The following is a 21,381-nucleotide window of genomic DNA, read 5'->3' as shown; positions in this document are numbered from 1 at the left end:
ATTTTTTTTTTTTTTTTTTTTAACAAAAGTCATAGGGAGGTGTCTTCATAAAAGCAGTATCTACGCATTCATTTGTCTCGATTATCCGGAACCTTATGGAATTCTTCGTCGAATATGAATACCTATACATTTAGTTTCTTTCTGATTTATGATTACGTGATCTAGATTTGTTTACCACTGGTGAAGGTGTCAGTACCATACAAATTTGCTAAGTCTGATAGGCAGATATTTCAGATATTAAATAAGTATGGGGCTTATGTATTTTTAATTTGCCCGTTAGTGATACCTGGCGTGGAGGTCGAGAGCCAAACTGTTTCGAGTTAAACGATGTTTCCTCGTACATTGTACATGTAATATACTATTGTCCTATAGAAAGAGATTTTATCGAAAGGCATAATCTATGTGTTCTGGTTCAAAATGTATCAACATTGTTTATTTTGATAAATTCGGTACAGTGTTTGATCATATATTCAAAATAATACAAGGAAGGAGAAACAAGTGGGGATTATAACATTAAAATAATCATTAAAGTAATTTTATCTAAACATTATGATTAAATAGATTATTGACAACTCAATTAGCTATTGATTATCTTCAATGTAAACATTTTTTAAAATAAAAATTGAGTGACCTGTCGTTCTCAAGATTGTCACGTGATTAATAACAGTCCGTGAAATGAAAAAGAAAACATACATGTATGTAAGGATAACAATATTAGAAAAAACATTTCTTAATAAGGATTTTATAAAGAAGGCAAACTGTAGGTGGTGTCCAACTTTAACGGGTTGAACTGTATACCCTATGTCCATTACACGACCATAAATGCACCCCCTTCTCCCGTTCTTCATCAAAACGCTAACTTATTATCTCAACTGTTAAAGAGTCACAATATTGTAATGTAGTGATGTGTACCAATCGTTGTCGTCAGAAAGTCAATTATTTAAAACTGTAATTTTTTTCTCATTACCAACCTGATATTCTTCTGATATTGGGGCGCATATAAGATAAACGTAACTTACATCCTTAAATTATTTACTATCAGTTCCTACTGACACGATATCCCTTGTTCTACTCGTAGGTCTGCCAGCCTGATAACATCGTCCATGGAGTATTGAGAAGGGTCAAGGTATCTATTTAACCTTGCGAGTAAGCATTCTTTCTGGTTTGCAATAAAGAGGCGAAATTCTATATATATAGATATATATATGACGTCAGAGATCTTATTTATACCTGTAAGTGCATCTTCGATTCGTCTGCTGGGTAATTAAACGATTAGGTGGTGAACATATAGCCACTCATTCTCTCCGGCCCTGGGGACCTTGTACTGTTGACAGTTCATACTGAGTTCAACAAAACTGCAATGATATATTAGAGTTAAATCACATTGTGCGAATCAAGCAAAACTTAAGTTTACAAATAAGTATGATCATTTGTCAAATCAGGTAAGCTCTCTTTTAGTAAACTTAAATATAACTTATTGAATAGTTTTGCATTATCAAAAACCTGCATTCCATTTCATGATAGAATAAGTATTCATAAAAATGGTGTTGATTTGTCTAGTTTTTGTATTTGTATTTTGACATCAATGGTATAACACCGATCAATTTTTTTTTGTTTTTACATTTTTGCATTCTTATCTCCCTGAGTACTTCGTTTCATTCTGTTAGGATAGCAATAATCAATATAAGCGTGACAGCAAATGGGGCTCAAGAATGACATTTGTGTGATATGGCTCAGCGTTGGACATGATTGCCTGAAAGTGTATCTATTTCTTTCATTGTTATGTCATAACTTTCTGGACTTTGTGACGTCACCAAAGAATACATAGATTAAATATTTATTATATAGATATTTTGTACCAGTAATTAAATGCTGTTTTCACCAACGATTTAAAAAATATCTTAGTCGTGTGATAAACAGAATCTAATATTAGTTTCCATTTCTTCTATTGCAAGTGATAAATAAGCGTGTGAACAAAACCATTTGTTTTTTCTGGTAGTTTTCTAGCTGGTATTCGGTTAGAATTTATTGTATTCGTAAAATCAAAATTAAAATATGGCATATCAATATTCCAAACATTGTTTGTTAGAATGTACAATCACAAGTGAGGAAATAAATATGTATATATGTGTGTGAGAGTATGAACAAGGACTTACTGAGGTATAGCGGATGGTGCATATCTACACAGGTCAACTGTTGCTTTGCTCAATGAAATCTCTACTGAGTGTGCTTCTGTTTATCTAAGTGTGTAAGACAGGTTAAAAACGATACATATGTCTAGCAATGTATAATTATTTTCTATAGAATTTGTTGATTGATTTGTAACTATTAAATTATCGTAACTAAAAATGTAGTTCGTGTTTGTTGTATTTCTATGCGAGATTATGCCTAGATACAGAATGTAGCTGCAATCGAATGCACCTTTCAATTTCTGACTGCCAAATAATAATTATCTCAATCTCGATTATATCGAACAGTGAATATTCACAATGAAGAAATTCAGTGTTCCAAATTGATAATATGAAGACACATGTTAATTTAATTAAATTAATTAATTTAATTACACTTGGGAGATTTGATTTAACCGAAGATTCCTTTACAGTCATCTTTTTGGAAGGGAGACAACCATTGCAAGTTTTAATTTGAACATCCAGCAACTTCCTGTTTTCTGTGCATACGTACTTCCTGTTAAGAAAGGAACAAAATTACCAGAAGCTGCAAACGCAAATAACTCGATTTTACAATGAATCAAGTGATGTTGGTGCCCTTTGTCGTTTTGTCCAGCATCCTGCTGCTGTCAGGTAATTTTGACTCGTCAAACTTATTATTGTCAATCACATTTTTCGCTAACCTTTCTTGTCGAAGAAGGGTGTAATTTGCATGCGTAACTAACTGGTCATGTGGTCGTGACATGATCAGATCATTGATAAACAACATACGTTATATCGTCAACAGCTGAGGATTTTTTTTATTAAACTGTTAACAATCAAGTGATCATGACAATTCATAGTAAAACGAGTCCGGAGATTAGTGTCGAATTAAAATGTAGGACAGAAAAAGCAGAATAGACATTAATATAAATTTTTGTTTAATTTACAACAATTGCGAAACAAGTTATCAAACTTACACTTATCTCTCTTGGCGGGCCAGATGGAATTGCAGGAGAGGTCTTACCGGAGTATCCAGGGAAAACCCACTTGGTTAGCCAGCAAGTGACTCCCTATCTATAATTTTCATGTCGGTTTTGGGAGTCAAACCCCATTGAGGTAAAAGAAGAGAGTGCTACCATTGAGGCACCGACCATCCATAACTGACGCTGGTTTAGTTTACAAAGATTTGGATTGAGAGGACTTATTTCCTACTCAAAATATGTATTTTAAATTATATAGACATAAATGTTGATTAGTCAGATCATGGATGTATAATACTAGTGTGTTATATTTGGTCAGATTGAAATGCAGAAATACAATCACCATCTAAGTATAATTATGTTGAAAAAGCACATGTGAGCAATTAGTAACAAGCAATATTTCAGTTAATTTCACTTACTTTTTGAAAAAAAGGGTGAAAGTGAAACTAGACATGAATGTTTCCGAGAAGGTGGCTGATAAGGGATTTTCGAAAATGTCTAATATTGATGGATAACTTGTTTGGAGGGTTAAGTGTTGTTGGTTAATAAGTTGATTGTTATATTGTTTTGCTGCAGCTGCTGTCAATCACAGATAAAGATTTTGACTGAAAGTCCAAAAAAAATAAATCAATAAAAAATTGTGAAAACAAACTTATTACAAGGAGACATCTTAAAATAAGTAAACCTTGAATAAATGATTTCAGAAAAAAAATTTAAGTCTACATGTCTGTTCAATGAAGATTTTTTTTCTTTTTGGCATCACTCATTTGGTATCAATATACATGTATCCATAATCAGTTAATTTCTGATTATTTTTTTTATTATTTTCCTATTACTACCTGACTGAACTCCTAAGTTAAATGTTCCCTGTTGAATATTGACAGAACTTTGCTCAATATTAAGATTTTCATGTTCAAGTGGTATGATTGACGCTCACCTAAGGTTGAACACCCAAGAATTTAAACCTGAGCTGGGGCCTTGGCATCAATATTTTCGGTTCTGTTTTTAAGATTGAGGATAATTCCAATATAAGGTTTGATTTACAACTTCCCAGAAATTTGAATTGATTTTTCTTTCACTATGGTATTGTTTGTTAATGTGGCATCATATTGATTTGTATTTTGTTGGTTTCATTTCATCATATGGACAAAATTGTAAATATTATGAAATTGATGGTAGCATGTGTCTTAAGCTAAACAGTTTGTTCATCTTCGGAAAGGGAAGTAAATATCATTACAAAGATATTGAATTTGCACCAGCTGTTAGATTTGGTTCAATGAATCTTAAATTAGCATATAAAACTTTGCACATAGAATTTTCCAATCAATGTTTATGGAACATGTATACATAAAACACCAGATGATATCAATGTAAATGATCTGTGTACAGTGTTGGGAAAGCATGTGAACATGATGTGGTAAATTTTGACTTGCCGTAGTGTTGGCCTCATGTACTAGTCAAAATATGGTAGTGTTCTCAGTAACACTACTATAAAGAATAGGTGGTTGATCTGCTGGTTATATACTCACTTTCATTGGTAAAATATTCAGTGGACTATGATGATTGACAGATCATTTCTGCTACAGCATTTGATAATAATGAGAGCACTACATTAAGCAATCGGCCATTTACTTATCAGTGGAGTATAAATTATGACCAGTTTAGACTGCAAGTACATCTACAAGGGCTAGTAACAATTTTTCTGGAGGATGAGGGCTTGTATAGTATTTTATAACTACTAAAGGGTACTAACTAATTATAACATACCATATAAACCTTCATCCCTTAGAACATTCTTACATCCCCCTGTGATACACCTAGGGTATAAATTGTATATATACAATGTGCCTCTCATTCTGAACAAGATCATGGAAAAGTTAAGAATTATGAAATGAGCATGAATAATAATTCTAAACAGTCATTGGAATGCATACCATTGTACTGACATTAACTCTTTTTTAAAAATTCTATTTAAGTATTTTTCATAGATTTTTTTTGTCGTAAAAATCTGACAACTTTTTGAAATAAAGTATGATATGAATCTTTAGTATATAAAAGTGAAAGAAAAATACAATTCAAACTAAATACAGGATTTGGTTTTGATATCCTTAGCAGGATTTCCTTGTACATATGCATATTTTGGTCTTAAAATTTCTAAATTTCTTCCTGTTTGTTTGCATCAAGATATTCACATCCTGCAGTTATAGAGAAACTCAGTCTATACACTTAAGAATTAAATCAGCGAGTCAGAACCTGATCTCACATCTAGATAACATACTAGTATGTCCTGTATAGACTTTAGCCTCAGTTACTGGTTATTATGCCATTCAAATCAAGTCGCCGAGTTCATTTGTACATATAATGATAAACTTCTTCTACCTCATTTAATCAGGCTGTTTTCTAAAAGATTTGTTTAAAATCGCCTATAACACATTAGCATATTATGTGGATTTCAAGGTTTACATGATGTTATACTGTAGGAAGAATGAAACTTTGACTCATTTCAGGGTCACGTGTCTGTCAACTATATTAAAATTTCTTTATAACCTTGCATAGCTTTGACTATAAAGGTTAAGAGTAATGATAATTTAAGGCTTGTAGTTTGTTAGCAAGATGTTTTTAATCATTAAATGGAAGTTTCTTTGATTTTTAATATTTCAAGCAAAATGTTATATATGCATTAGAGTTCCTGTAGTCCATCATTACCGGTTAGTCTTTTTTCTTAGTTGATAATCCTATGAACAGCCACAATGAGTTTTAGGTAAGGTCTCCTTCTTGGGTGGCTACCTCTCAAACCAACATGCAGAAGACTTCTATAGCATACCATGCCGAGTTTTGAGTTCTTTTATTCTATCATTTGTCTTATCTGGGTGGATGAAATCTTTAAACAAGAAGTGGTTTAATAGCGAAAGATAAAGGATTGATTGAAGCCTGAAGTTTGTTAGTTTTCTATTTTTTATGCTTTATTCCCATTCAAGGTCATATAATTGAGATGTTCATTGGCTGAAGACATTGAGTAACAAGTAAGACTGAGTGATTAACTATGATTCACAAGGCTTTTTAGCATTTTGCTCTAGAGATGCATATATGTATATTATGATATTACTGGTGCAGTATTTCATTGATGCCAAAGACAATTGATAAAGACATCACTGATCATAGTGCATTACCAAAAAAAATGTTTTAAAACTGAATGATTTATTGTTTGATTTCCTTGCCTTTCAGCTCCCATTGCTGTTGACACTGCAGGTGAGTTGTGTAGATTACATGTTTTTCAATTGTTACATTCTCCTTGATAAATATGGAATATATATATTGCCACTGGATTTCAAATTTGTGGGTACATATAGATTTATAGAACTTTATACTCCAATTACACTGCTGTAGGAGAGTCCTAGGGAAAATCAAGGATACAAACACCTGTTACATGAAAACCCTTAAATTATTATGCATATGATATTTACTGTATCAGTATGTTTAAACACAATTTCTGAGACCTGATCTTTCTTATATCTCTGGCTGCTTGAGTGTTTAACATTACTTTATATGCCTTGTGTTAAAGTAAGTGTACACATTACAGACTTTCTTGTATTCTATCTTGCTTTGATCGTGAATTACATATGCAGGAAAAACTGTGCACATGAACTTAGAAGTCAGTGAATATGTCTTTGGAACATTGTGATTTTATCTATCAAAAAAAGTTGCATAACTTAGTTAAAAAGCAAAATACATTGTATAACTTTTAAATAATTTTAGTAAAGAACAAGGCAAGATTTTGATTAGTGCTATGACAAAGGGAAAATCAGGTAGAATATGAGAAGTAAATGTATATGCATTTCTTAGATAAGCCCCAAATGTAATGGATCATCAAAATGTATTTAGGAGCAAAACGCAGCACAGTGTATGTACATGTATTAACATGTACCTAGTTTATCTAAGTGGCAATTGGAAAAAATTATATCCAGAAAATTGACAGGCCTAGTCCAGCAAATGGGTATTAAAATTTCATCAGCTTAAATGCAAAGCTCTTACTAAAAGAGGAAAGGAAATGAAAAATTACCATATGACAAGTGCAGATTACAGCATTGAAAATCAGGATAATATTTATACTTTAGAAGGATATAGGAGTGGTGGTTGATCAGGATTCAAATTTTTCGTTGTACATTCAACATGCCATAAATAAAGCAAATAGTATTGTTGGGTTCATAAAAAGATCATTTGTATACTTGGATGAAATCACATTTAAAGAGTTGTGTAAAACATTAGTCTGTCTACATACAGTATATAGTATGTGGCATGTTTATGGAATCATTACAAAGTGGAAGACATCGAAACAATTGAACCTGTACAATGGAGAGTTACCAAATAAATACCAGACCTAAAAGAATTATCCCATCCAGATCATCTTCTTAAACTTCAATTACCAACACTTGTTTCTCAAAGGTTTAGAGTGGACATATAATTAATCTGCATAAAATAAGGAACAATTTCTATGGTTGTAAGGTAAACAGTGGCGTTTCTTAGCTAGGTGATTCACAGAGAACCAGAGAAACCTCACAGGAACTAAGGAGAAAATATAGTAAACTTGATACATGGAAATATTCATTTGGGCTAAGAACCGTCAATATTTGGAACAATTTCCCTGATAAGGTTGTTTCGGCAAAAAACATTTTAGATAATTTGAAATCATAATGAATAATCGCTGGCAAAATCTAGAACTGACAATAACCACACTGTGAGATAGAATTGCATTGGAAGTTATATTAATGAACTTACATAAGTTTTTATGTAAAAACTTAATATGGACATAAAGTCATTGTACGCCTGTGTTCGTAAATTATCCTATTAAATCCTAAATGATATATCATGTGTGGTGTTATATAGCTTCAGACTTATGTAACTTTGAATGCATCACAACTTTAAACTAAGCCTTTGTTCTCTTGTGTACATGCTGGATTGATGCTAAGATCTAAGTTCTAGGTATTAGGTTGATTTAAGTATGCGCTGTTTAAGGTTCATAAATTATCCAATTTAATCCTATTAAATATATCTTTCATTTGTATCTGTATTAGATTTTCTCCCTTCCATTGCTGCATATAAACCACTGATAACACTTTTACATATGTGGGTATTGTATTAGCATATATGTTTTTGAACTAATAAAAAACAAGTTTCCATCTCCCTGAATTGATACCATATTTTGTATCTAGACCTAAAGAAAAACTTCATTCTTTATAAATGCACTCATCTAAATCAGTTTGTGTCCATCGTTTTTTTTTTTTAGAAAAAAGATGGGTGATTTATCTATCTGTGAAATATTCAGCCTTGTAATATGTCCTGGTGGTCAGTAATTAATTTGTTGAAATTATATGTGTTATGGATCTTAATGTGGAAAGAAACAAGAGTACCCTTGAAAACCCCACATGGTCGGGCTGATTACCCCATAACTTTTCTTGTCTATGTGGGGAATTGAACCGCAGACACCTAGGTGAAAGGCAAGTGCGTTATGACTGCATCGCCAGACCACCCAGTGTGAATCCTACATAATCTAAACATACTTCATTTGACTCAATGAAATCTTGTTGCATTATCACTTTGTGGCAAATTAATTAGCGCAATGATAAATTTGTACATCTACAATAATTTCTATATGAATAACATATTAAAAACTGCAGTTAGCAAAAACATATTTTAGCACAAAACTTCCCGTTTGAAAAGTGCTAAAATAAGAATACCTCCAAAATATGTATTTCTGCAGTAATGTACATTAAATACAAATCTGAGTCATTTATTTTTCCATACCTCTGCAAAACTAATTTTCATCTTATCTTGGGTTGGTTATTAACTGATTTCCAAAATATTTTATGTTCTATATTAAAGAATGAAATCTTGTTAAATACCATTATAGTTACATATGTATTTAGTGATATAAATCTAGTGTTTGTTTACTTTCCAGATGCCTGTAACGGTAATTCTAATTCATCAGATTGCTGTAGCAATGCTGGCTGTGGATGGTTTCAGTGTAAAGATGATAGCAGTGAACAAGTCTCAAGTAAATATTCACACTTGCTCTACGTTCTACTATTGTAATGAACCTTATAATCTCATGGTTTTCAAGGAAAAGGGGGAATAGAATTGTAGAATTAGAGAGTACAGGTTGCCTTATTAGCCTCAGATAGTGGGAATTTCCCTTTAGTCGTGCAATAGAGTGTTAAGCTCGAGACTGAACAGCTGGGTGTTCATTACTCCTTCCTATAACAGATTTGGTGCTGTTGACCACTCAAAAAAGAGAAGCTCTAGCAGATTGAGATACTTCCTTGGAGATATCGAATCTGGATTATTGTTGTCTTCGAGGCTGAAGACTTCATGAAAGAGGGGGTAGTGTAGAATTTGAGATACAGGTCACTGTACTAGCATCAGCTGGCGGGAATTTCCCTCTAGTGGTGCGGTAGAGTGTCCAGCTAGTGATCGAAGGGAAGTTAGTTGGAACCTCAGTGGTGTCAGGGTATTTTTCATTACCCCTTCTTATTACAGTGTCAGTTTATTTGTCCGTCCACTTAGTCACTCACCCACCCACCCATCCTGCTTTAATTTCCTTGTGATGATATCAATCAAATTTGATCTGTAGGTGTATTTCACTATCCCTTATTCTGTCTTTGACTACGATTTCATTTGTTGATATTATACATAACGAATTGGGTCCTTCATTTCTGATTGGCTAAATGGTTTCCATGCAATAACTTTGCATAATGTGATTGGATTTTCATTTATGGGTGTATGTCTTAATATCCTTCAGCCTGAGTATGACTACTGACATTGTTTGCTGACATTTATGCATAATTGATGAGGTACTTGATTTATCATTAAGGAGTGGGTTGTCAAGTGATAACTTTCTTTGTTCTAATTGTCAACGTATTTTAAGGGATTTCCGTTTACAGATGGATTTAACCATCCTTTCATCACACATGAACTGCATTATAAATTTACCATTAAAAGTGGGGGATATAAGTTCCCTAAAGTTGCTTGTTTATATGGCATTAGACTCTTAAAGCCTCGGCTAACATGGAAATTCTTAAATTAACTGAAGTAACTAAAAGTGACCAGGGGTGGGTTTATTGTGGGACATTGACATAACATTTGTTTTTTATTTTACCGAACAGCAATTAACCTCAGTGTAATATAGCTATATCCTTAAAATTTTTTTTTGCTGAATCGATATCGGATTGTCATACTATACAGTGTTCTGAGAACTTCACATGCTTTCTTTAAGATTTAGACATGCAAGTGTTTAAGTAAAACATACATGTACTTTTTATAACTAATGAATGGTTTAGCAAAAGTATTACAGTCCTATGATAGATTACTATACCGACTTACACAATTAGTTCTATATCTATCAATGGAAATGTCATCCTCGACCTTCAAATGCCCTTGTCTTGCAAATATACAAATGTAACGATGTGTATTAAAGGTCTACCCATACCTTAATTATGCTAAAGGATCCTGTTACTTTACATATGAACAATGATAATCCAATACTTGGTGTTATTTGATTAAAAATCTTGCAGAATCTCTTATATTGATTGTGATATACCACTTGTATATCTGACTGTTTAGTTAACACTTCTGATCTATGTTTCTGTGTAGCTTGTCTGAACCTCACTGATTCGGATGCCATCAATAAGACATGTTCAGGCAGTACTGATAAAGCTGACTTCAAGAGCAAATGTAAGTATTTCTCTTCAAATTTAATGTAACTTTAGATTCTAATTCAAAAAGGTTGATGTGTTTGTAAAAAGACTTATCTATTTATTCTTAACCCACTGTCAGCAGATGATGGACTTTTCTTCTAAAACATGTACATTTTGGTCTTCCAATCACTTTTTCACCTTACATATAATATATTGTAATATGAAAACTGTTTACAATAACTACCTGTAATCATCATGAAATTTAAGGTTGTGAATATTAAAGGGCCTAGATGTGGAGTAATATAGGATTATAGAATTATTGTCCGTTTAAGATGACTCTCGATGACCGTTTCATATTTCTATATACCAAGTTTGTGATTGCTTGGATTGTCAAGATATTTGAAGAATATGATTTTTATTGTCTCTAGATGTGCATATCACATGGGTTGTTATTTAAAGTTTGATATTTAATGTTTATTGTTGATTCTTTCCAAAAATTATCACGAATGCAACAATATTGTAATTCAAGAATTGTAAATAACAAAAACCTACCTTGGTTCCTGTCATGTGACAACTGCATCTTCAAGGTCAAGGCCATTTCAGTTATATTTACATTAATATTGTGTGATCAAATTGTAACACACTATTGAAGGATATCTGTATAATGTTGTCATCACAATAAAGAAAGTTCAGTTGTATGAAATTTGAATATGTTACCACTCTGGTTCATGTCAATTAATATTGAGACCAATGGAAAATGGTTGTGACAGAGACAAGAACAATTGGATATAAAATCACTCAAGAACATGTATCCAATGTTGGATGGCAAGATCCTTCTCAGATGTGCTGTTTCTAGTTCTAGATCTGAACATTAAGTTTATCACTGTTACGTCAAATAGTACACATTTAGTTAGATTGGTTTAAGTATGCACTGTGTAAGGCCATACAAATCCCATGTTTAAAATTTGAAAATAAGACTGAATATTTCTTAAATTGTAGAATGATGATATGAATGTACACATAATTCAATTGTTTTTTGTTTTTGCGTGCTTGTATTGAGAATATTGCATAGAAATACAAAGCATCTGAAATTTTCTCTGAAGTGGAAGCTGATTTGTAATTATGATGATGAATTGGAAACAAAATTTTTTTCTTCTTAATTTCAGGTTCTGATGCACGTAAGTATGCTGAAATGATTTTCCACTTTCTGTTTTAAAAGAAAATAAGAATGTGAACTTGTAGTGCCGATGATCGGGGTTTACAATTGTCAAAAAAAATGAAAGAGATTTCCCTTCATTTTCTTCATGTGATAATTAAATAAAAGAGCTGTCCATTATCACAAAAATTCTCCGTAAGATAGACCTGATTAAGTGAGCTGTTTCAGATGTACAATATACACGCATGATATATATTCTTTGTTCAAAGCTATCAAAGTTAATTCATTCTTCAGGAGACTATTTAATTATCTTGATAAAACATGAGATAATTCTTGTCTTAGTTGATTGTAAATCTAATTTTGAGGGTTATAGTGATTTAATAATGTTTTTTTTCCTGTTTCCAGCTACCATCAGCTGTAAAGACCGAAACAACGATACATGTTGTAATTCTGGAAAAGATTTCGGATGTGGCTTGTTCACATGTGGAGGAGAACAACGTAAGCTTTCTGTCAGATCTCCTAATAATTACCTCCTTTTGATTTGAGGACACTGTTTGTTGTCTTTTATTTCACTAGTTTATAAATTATCTGTTACTTTGTAGACGCAAAATGTCGTAATTCTTTGAAAATCTTAAATGTCAACTGGTTATTTGAATTTCTTAAGATGAAAAAACTTTGTTTTGAAAATTCTTCTTCATTTGACATAATTTTTTTATCGAATTCGAGATTTAGAGAGAATAAAGATTAGCAAAAATCCCTTTATTACTCAACACTTTTAACAAATAATTTTCTTCTAAATTCAGAATTTATTGTATTTACCTTTGTTTTGAAACTTTGTTATTACAAAGAGTCACAGCAAGCATAGCAGAATATATAATTCACTGGAAGTTTGGTATGAATTTCTATCATATTTTTCATTTTGTAGGCTGCTGGAACTTGTCCGATTATGATGGATTTAATGCTAGTTGTACAACTGACAATAAAACAGCAGATCAGACAAATATGTGTATGTATAAGTTAGAGTGTAACAAAGTCAATCACTTTATAGCGGATAGTGTCTTCCTTCCAAAAGATTTCCCATTTTGACAAATTGCTATTATTTATTACCCGGTAAATACTAATATTAGGACATTCTCAGTAACTTTTGGGACTGAAATATTTTAGTCCTAGGACAAAATCAAATTTTTAGAACTCACTTTTATCTCTTTGTTAATGGGTTCACAAAAATTCTGGAAATGGTGCTCTGGACTTCCCAGAAAAATATCCTACAAAAATTACTGATGCTTACAAAAGGGAAAGTTTTCACACAGTTGTTTATTGTATAAAGCTGCGTAGGACTTAAAATATAACATAACTTTCAAGTATGATGCATACATGTACTTGTATGTCCAATGTTGCACATGTGTCCTTGTCTCATTAGCATATGTATCATGCTTGTATTGAAAGGTCTTGATTGAAAATCTTGGTAATCGATGTTCCATATTTCAATTCTAAACCTTTATAAGTCAGGCATGGTGGATATAATGATAACCAGCTATATTGTAGATGAATACTTTGTAAAAGTTACATATAACTTTTCTCAAAGAGATTTATTTCTTATCCTTACAGGTGAATCACTTCCAGGTAAGTTTTATTTCACAAATCATAATTACATTATAGTCAAGTTATATTTGAATATTAAAAAGCTTACAACACTAACACTACCATGTATAGTGTTCCTTATTTGTTAAACCTTGATGTATGAAGCCCTATGATCAAAGATATGATAAACTTGGATGTACAGACGAAATCTCGGCAATTATTTTTCAAAATGCTCTGCTTTTAATTGATATATGTAATCTTTCTTACACGTGTCTTGTTTGCCAACCTACACCTCTTTTTCCACATATTAGATCTCCGCCATATTTCATTAATAGGTGTATACATTCTCTTGTTTGTTAAAAAAGACAAACTCTTCTGATGTGAAACAGGGAATCTCCTTTTCAACCCAGTGCTTGATTTTTCTGTCTTATCTGATTTTGTCTGGTACCTTTTATGAGAGTTAGCAATAAATATCTCCATAGCTACAAAGGGAGTATTTACACTATATGAGGCACGAAAGTGGCACAGATTGTATGTGTGTTCACATGTTGTACATGATATGTAGATATTTAATCTGATGTAATTTCTATGATCATTACTACCAGGAGTCGTGGGTGGAACAGGTTTGTATATATAGAAACATGTTTTGAATTTTCTTGGTTTGGACATCCTCTGATATCTATACATTCTTTCCTCCACCTACATATATTTGTCTTTAATGCTTAACCCATTTCATCCATTTAAAAACAGTATGATTTTGTGTCTTCATTGTTTTGTAAACTACAGCATCCACTTGTCTGTATATAGAGATGCACATATGAAATGATCATATGTGAAAGTGGGTTATTTAGTGTGACCTATAAAACCTAGCTAATGTTGGTTTTATAACCTCTGGTTTATGGCAGACTTGAATTAGTGAATTATTAAGCTTGAATGGAGACAATGGTTCTGTTTCTGTCTGACTTTTTAGTTAAAGTGATTGTTTTTCTTTATTCTTTTATATATACGCAATGATTTCCTTATCTATTTGTAAACTTGATTTCTCGGGTACTTTGATAAGTGCTAGCTGTTCTGCTGTAAATTTAACTACAATAGTCCAAAATTACTGATATGTTTATAGTTTTCATTGTAAATAAATTTACTGCAGAATCTTTAAAAGTTTGTAAAAGGCAAAATTTTCCATGCCAGTTAATGAGATAGGGATGTAAAGCAAGTATGTTTGAGATATACTACTCCCAGTTTTAGCATCAGCAATTTTACCAGCAGGGCATTTTGCAATTATATAAATTATAATTATATTCAGGACATACTTTATTATTTATATTTTCACCAACATTTTTGGCAATGTTGATTAGGTTTTTGGTTATATATACTTATTTATTTTGTATTTTGTATTTGCTGACATATATTGAGAAAAAACCTCTTCTAATACGGTGGAGTAAATTTAGTAATGGAACCAGCTAAAACATTGTTGGCAAGAGCATTGTGACATCACACTACAGTAGGACCACTTGTTATTCTGGTCCTATCCTTACATAGGCTGTCTAGTATTGTTGAAATAGGATGACAGCAGATCAGTGTACATAAGTATGCACAATAAAGGCCTAAGGATTGAATTCATATTCTCTGCCCAAGGATTTGTTTTTATGAATAATGCTTATCAGTTTAATACACGTGCATACATTGCAAACTATAGATTAGGGAATCTTGTTTATTACAAGATTATGAAGTCTTGGTGCACTTAAATGTAGTCTTTCAAAGGATATGGAAACCTATTTTATGTATATGGTACATGGGTGTCTTTCCTTTGTTTACATTTAATGTTCTGGTTTTGATTTGCCATGATCACTCATGTGAAATATATCTTGCTTTTAGGCTTCCTCCAGAAAACATTCACCTGGTATTAGGACAAGTGATAAAATACCTTTAATTCTAATTTCTTCACAGTAAAGATATCTGCTGTTGCCATCATTTACTTACTATCAGATTGATATGGATGACAGTGTTGAATGGTCAATATCAGTGAAGAACAAGTACTATTATTGATGTATCAGAATACTGAAAGAGCATAGCCATAGTTGTTATCAGGAGCAGAGTCCTAAAGATGATATTATCTTAGCTTGTAGAAGCTTAACTTGAGAATTTTTGATATTTGTAATTAAAGAATTAGGAGGAAATTGCAATTATCTATTGACATGTCGATCGGTTTCGCTTAAATCTGGGATTCCTCAGGTCAGTAACATATTTAGACATTATAAATATTTAGACATAAGAACTGAAATGGAAAAATCTAGACATGAAAATACTGAAATTCTGGGCACCTAGATTGTTATTGAAATTTTTGGAATATTTCACAATAAGCATGATAATAGATGAACATAAAATCTGGGATAGCTGTGATTGGTTAGGATTTAATTAATTTAATTTACTGTTTATCTGCTGTGAGATGTCCCTGTAAAGGTCACACAGAATTGGAGTGTGTAAATAACAGATCTGAAGTGTAAACACTAAAACCCAACAATAAGAATATCTATTACTATATATATAGGTATGTAAAGAAAATTTTGAAGGCAAAATTTCAGTTATGTATTAGAAATTAATGTATTTAGAAATGGAGTCAACATGCTTGACAACTTTCCTGATTTAGCCGGATTTAGCAGGGAGTTTCTCAATTTTCACTTCCAGGTCAAGCCTCCCTATTGTTATGATTCCTGTATGAAATATTTTGAGAGACAAGGCAGATATCATGTTGTTTCTTAAATTTCATTCACAAACTTTTTTCCCCTATGAGAATTAATTTTAAAAAGTTGGCAAATGTGAGCTAGCAATTACAAGTCAAATAAAAGCTGTGGGCAAAAAAAAAAAACAAAAAACAAAAACAAAAGAAAAAGACTGGGATACTTGCCAACTTTGGGGAAAATTTAGTTGTATAAATATTGAAGTTGTAAGAAAACTGCATTCAAAAGACAGTATTTATGTTTAGAATTTCATCATCTTTTTTATTTATCAAATAATCAACTTTAGAAATGCAAAAAAAGAAAATAAGAAATAAAAAGATGAATAAATAAATAAAAAATCCGAAAGAAAAAACAAAGAAAAATATGTAAAAGAAAAAAAAATGATTGTTAAAAAGCTCATTGTAATCAATAAGAGAAGAATGTTTGTTATATATAACAATGTATTGTAAAGCATGGATATTGAGCATTTATCTACATTTTAATTGTTTTATCTAATATTGTAATATGTGTTTGTAGTTACCTGTGGTAGTTACAATACCAGCTCGGACTGCTGTTCTTCCAATGAAGTTGTGTGTGGCTGGTTTCAGTGTGAAGGTGATGGTAAACTGATCGATGGGGGTAAGTAATTATTAATCAGTAACACTTTGTTTATTGGGTTTATTGCTCTGTAAACAATCAGGGTAATTTTCCTCAATAACACAGAATTATTGGTACTATAGTTGACCATATGGAAACCTAGTTCTTATTAAACACTGTCACCTCTTTTTTGTGAAAGGGCTTGTTCTGAAAAAAGTGACTTTCTTCACTGGTCATGTCTGCTAAAATTCACCTTCCCTGAATAGTGTTCTTTAAGATTATATGGTTAAATATTATTGTTACCTCCCTTGTACTGTGCCATCAGATAAAATAATTTAACACTGTTGTTTGATATAGACATCTAATAGTTAAATTTATAAGCTGATGATATTTTTTAAGGTCTCTAAATGTTGAAATATGAGTTTATTTAACAGCTGTTGTTTTTATACATGTGTAGGTCTAAAATTAGTACATATATAGTTGTAGATACAGACAGAAACTCAGCTGTACATGGGATTGTGCTTCAAAAGCAAATTAAAAAAAAAAGAGAAATAATTAAAAGATTTAATTTTATTTAACAAACTTCACTTTTTGGTTTTATATATTAAAGAAGAAAAATAAGATTTGTACATGTCTTACTAAGGTTTAATCATTTTTGATGCTAAATGTGAAGAGATGATCATTGTATTAGTAGAAAATACATCTATGTTACACAAGGATGTCATTCAATTTTCATCCTGGAGCTGATTGGTTTTATATTTGTTTATCCATGCAGGAGCATGTTTCACTAACTCTTCAGTCAACCCACTCAACTGTACTGCTCCAAAAACACAGCGGGATACATGTAAGTCTGAAAAAACAGAAACACATTATTTATCTGTTATGTGTGAGTTTGACAGTAAAATTGATATATCATTGTTATATAAAACCAGTACACACATACTACCGTTGCCACTCCACTCACTGTGTAGTAATTCAATAAAAGAAATTTGAGGTTTTTGATTTGGTATATATTCACAATTTTTAAGTCCATCACCAGTAACAAGTGTAATTATGGCTTCACTTTGTGCCTGTCTATCCTTCTGTTGGCCCTTTTGCTATGTATCTTGCCTGGGCTGTTTATCCTACACAACTTAGCTTGTTACTTAAACTTCATACTTGGTAGGGGTTCATGTTGGTGAGGTGGTATGCTATGAACCAAAAGTCACCCACACCTACATTTTGACCTTTGACCTACATTAAAAGAAAACTTTGTCCAGTCACTATCTCCTACACTTCTGTTCACTGGAAAAGTAGATGATATAATAGATAAATTTACTACCAGTTTAATGGAAGTCGAAAATGTAAGGTTATACATACCTGTAAACACTTGCAAAAAGGAAGTTATCGGAAATGGGAGAATATTGTGAGCTACAGATTTGTTCATGTAACACATACATTGTACATACATATGATTATGACATATCTTAGAAATATATCCAGTTACATGTAATTTGCAGGACTCTGCAGATGTTCTGTCAGTGATATATGATTATAAACAAATTAAAGCAACCTTTATAAACATTGTAATTACAAAAGCAGTCTAGTAAGTAATAGTGACAGTAAGGTCCAATATTGGTTCCAGATCCCAATAAACAAATGTTTGGTGGGTGTGTAGTTCATGTACTGATAAGATTTATATGATCCATGAAGTAATGTTATGACAGTACAGGCAAGTAAATTGTCGGAATTTCTAAGCAATCCGAGCCTTTATCAAGACCCAATTATGACATGAGTTACATCACATACAAAGAACATAAAGCAAAGTTATTAACTTTAATTAAGTACAATAATAAAAGCTGTCCTGGTAATCCCTTTGACAAATTAGACACCAAAGGCCCCATGGAAGGAAATTTCATGATAAAGAGATAAATTGAAGTTAGTATAGGTAGAATAAAATAAAGAACATAACAAAAAAAAATCACCCATTAAAATTTGAGAACGGTTGAGTGGTCTGCAGATCAGTGAACGATTTTCTGCTTCCATGGTTCAGTTCAAATTGACGACAATAAGTTTATGTTTTAGACATCAGAACAATTGTGACATCTTTGATGAAGAAAAGAATTTATGTATTGTACTGTTTCAATTGACATAGGTAAGGACACGCCCACACCAACACCAGCTCCTGTCGGTAAGTACCTGAGAAAAACTGGCTGTACACAGCCATGTTATATAAAAGAGGTACCAGAAATGGAAAATTCGGGTTCAATGCAATCCCATCACTTTTTTGGGGATAATTACTAATGCTATTAATTGATACCCAAAACAGTATACAGATAAATTGTGAAAGAATCGATGTTTTACAGATTAACTTGTTGCATTTTTCCTCTCCGTCTAAATATTTAGCAATGGACAAGAAATCCTGGCAGCTAACAGGTGGTAACTTATCAGTAGAGATGTCAACAAATATTTAGTATCCGAAAAGGGAAATGACATTTGAATATTTGTTGATTTGATTATTAGATATTAACGTTTTAATCATCACTAAATTAGATCTTTTCTCTGTTAACAATGGCATTTCTAATTCTGAATAGAATTTTACTAACTAAGACTTCAAGGTGAAATTATAGTTCAAAGTTTTGCACCTGACTCTAACAAGCCTATCAATAAAGAGCATCGGGTCAGAAAATCTTTGTATGGATACAGAAAACTTCTTCAAATATGTTGACAAGCTCCCGAGCAGCATGTCATAAAGAAAGCTTGATAGATTTGGAACTTGTTATTTCTGTTTGAAACATTATTGATGTATAGAAGTGGTGTCTTGGGAGAGCTGATGATTATTGTTCAGGGAGAAATCAAATTTGTATGATCTGTTACTTGCATCGAATGGCACCTTCTAATTCTCGAAATTGTCATGGATGAGATATGTCAGTCTGATGATACCAAATTATGGAGGAGATATTATTGTTTTGCAGTAACTTGTGAAATGCAGACAAAGAAAGAAGCTTGCTGCAACACTTCAGGAATAACTTGTCGGTGGATGAATTGTACTGGTACAAGTAAGTAATTTGACTGGCTCTCACAGATTTTGGACAGATGTCAAAGGTCAAGTACATCCGCCGCTATGTCAGAGTATAAGAAAAAATCTTTCCCAACTTGGACTCCAATAATTTCTTTTTGAAGTGATTGTCCCATCCTCCATATCCTGCCTCTCCTTTACCTCTGATTGTTGTTTTACCCCCACTTATTGCCCCATCCTCCATATCCTGCCTCTCCTTTACCTCTGATTGTTGTTTTACCACCACTTATTGCCCCATCCTCCATATCCTGCCTCTTCGATTGTTGTTTTACCCCCACTTATTGCCCCATCCTCCATATCCTGCCTCTCCTTTACCTCTGATTGTTGTTTTACCACCACTTATTGCCCCATCCTCCATATCCTGCCTCTCCTTTACCTCTGATTGTTGTTTTACCCCCACTTATTGCCCCATCCTCCATATCCTGCCTCTCCTTTACCTCTGATTGTTGTTTTACCCCCACTTATTGCCCCATCCTCCATATCCTGCCTCTCCTTTACCTCTGATTGTTGTTTTACCCCCACTTATTGCCCCATCCTCCATATCCTGCCTCTCCTTTACCTCTGATTGTTGTTTTACCACCACTTATTGCCCCATCCTCCATATCCTGCCTCTCCCCCCACTTATTGCCCCATCCTCCATATCTGATTGTTGTTTTACCACCACTTATTGCCCCATCCTCCATATCCTGCCTCTCCTTTACCTCTGATTGTTGTTTTACCCCCACTTATTGCCCCATCCTCCATATCCTGCCTCTCCTTTACCTCTGATTGTTGTTTTACCCCCACTTATTGCCCCATCCTCCATATCCTGCCTCTCCTTCACCTCTGATTGTTGTTTTACCACCACTTATTGCCCCATCCTCCATATCCTGCCTCTCCTTTACCTCTGATTGTTGTTTTACCCCCACTTATTGCCCCATCCTCCATATCCTGCCTCTCCTTTACCTCTGATTGTTGTTTTACCACCACTTATTGCCCCATCCTCCATATCCTGCCTCTCCTTTACCTCTGATTGTTGTTTTACCCCCACTTATTGCCCCATCCTCCATATCCTGCCTCTCTTTACCTCTGATTGTTGTTTTACCCCCACTTATTGCCCCATCCTCCATATCCTGCCTCTCCTTCTCCTTTACCTCTGATTGTTGTTTTACCCCCACTTATTGCCCCATCCTCCATATCCTGCCTCTCCTTTACCTCTGATTGTTGTTTTACCCCCACTTATTGCCCCATCCTCCATATCCTGCCTCTCCTTTACCTCTGATTGTTGTTTTACCACCACTTATTGCCCCATCCTCCATATCCTGCCTCTCCGATTGTTGTTTTACCCCCGCTTATAGATAAGAGGGATTGTATAGTAATGATTTTGTGTCATTGTGTATGTCGCTGATAACATTGTGTACAAGAATCTGCATGAACAGCAGAACAGATTTGGTTCATCTTCACACCATATC

At 33.0% G+C, this 21,381-nt stretch overlaps 1 protein-coding gene across 1 annotated transcript; it reads left to right on the top strand.

Annotated features, from left to right (window-relative positions):
- Window positions 1–2,743: 2,743 nt before the first annotated feature.
- LOC132549315 (protein psiN-like) lies at window positions 2,744–19,989 on the top strand. Its single transcript, XM_060213238.1, has 12 exons — window positions 2,744–2,801; window positions 6,356–6,379; window positions 9,087–9,182; window positions 10,778–10,858; window positions 11,988–11,999; window positions 12,383–12,475; window positions 12,903–12,983; window positions 13,586–13,600; window positions 16,813–16,914; window positions 17,648–17,716; window positions 19,007–19,042; window positions 19,937–19,989. The coding sequence occupies exons 1-12, from the start codon at window positions 2,744–2,746 to the stop codon at window positions 19,987–19,989; spliced, it is 720 nt and encodes a 239-aa protein (XP_060069221.1).
- The last annotated feature ends 1,392 nt before the right edge of the window (window positions 19,990–21,381 follow it).

Source organism: Ylistrum balloti, unplaced genomic scaffold, assembly GCF_031769215.1.
Source record: "Ylistrum balloti isolate Yb309-2 unplaced genomic scaffold, AGI_CSIRO_Ybal_v1 Utg370054, whole genome shotgun sequence".
Lineage (NCBI taxonomy): Eukaryota > Metazoa > Mollusca > Bivalvia > Pectinida > Pectinidae > Ylistrum > Ylistrum balloti.
Note: the sequence above shows the minus strand (reverse complement) of the source record. Positions and strands in the feature narration are given on the sequence as shown.

Excerpts from the sequence above, each read along its gene's own strand:
- LOC132549315 (XM_060213238.1), top strand. The coding sequence starts at position 2,744 with ATGAATCAAGTGATGTTGGTGCCCTTTGTCGTTTTGTCCAGCATCCTG. Across the intron at positions 17,717-19,006 it reads AAAAACACAGCGGGATACAT|GTAAGGACACGCCCACACCA; the intron begins GTAAGTCTGAAA and ends CAATTGACATAG. Across the intron at positions 19,043-19,936 it reads ACCAACACCAGCTCCTGTCG|ATTTTGGACAGATGTCAAAG; the intron begins GTAAGTACCTGA and ends TGGCTCTCACAG.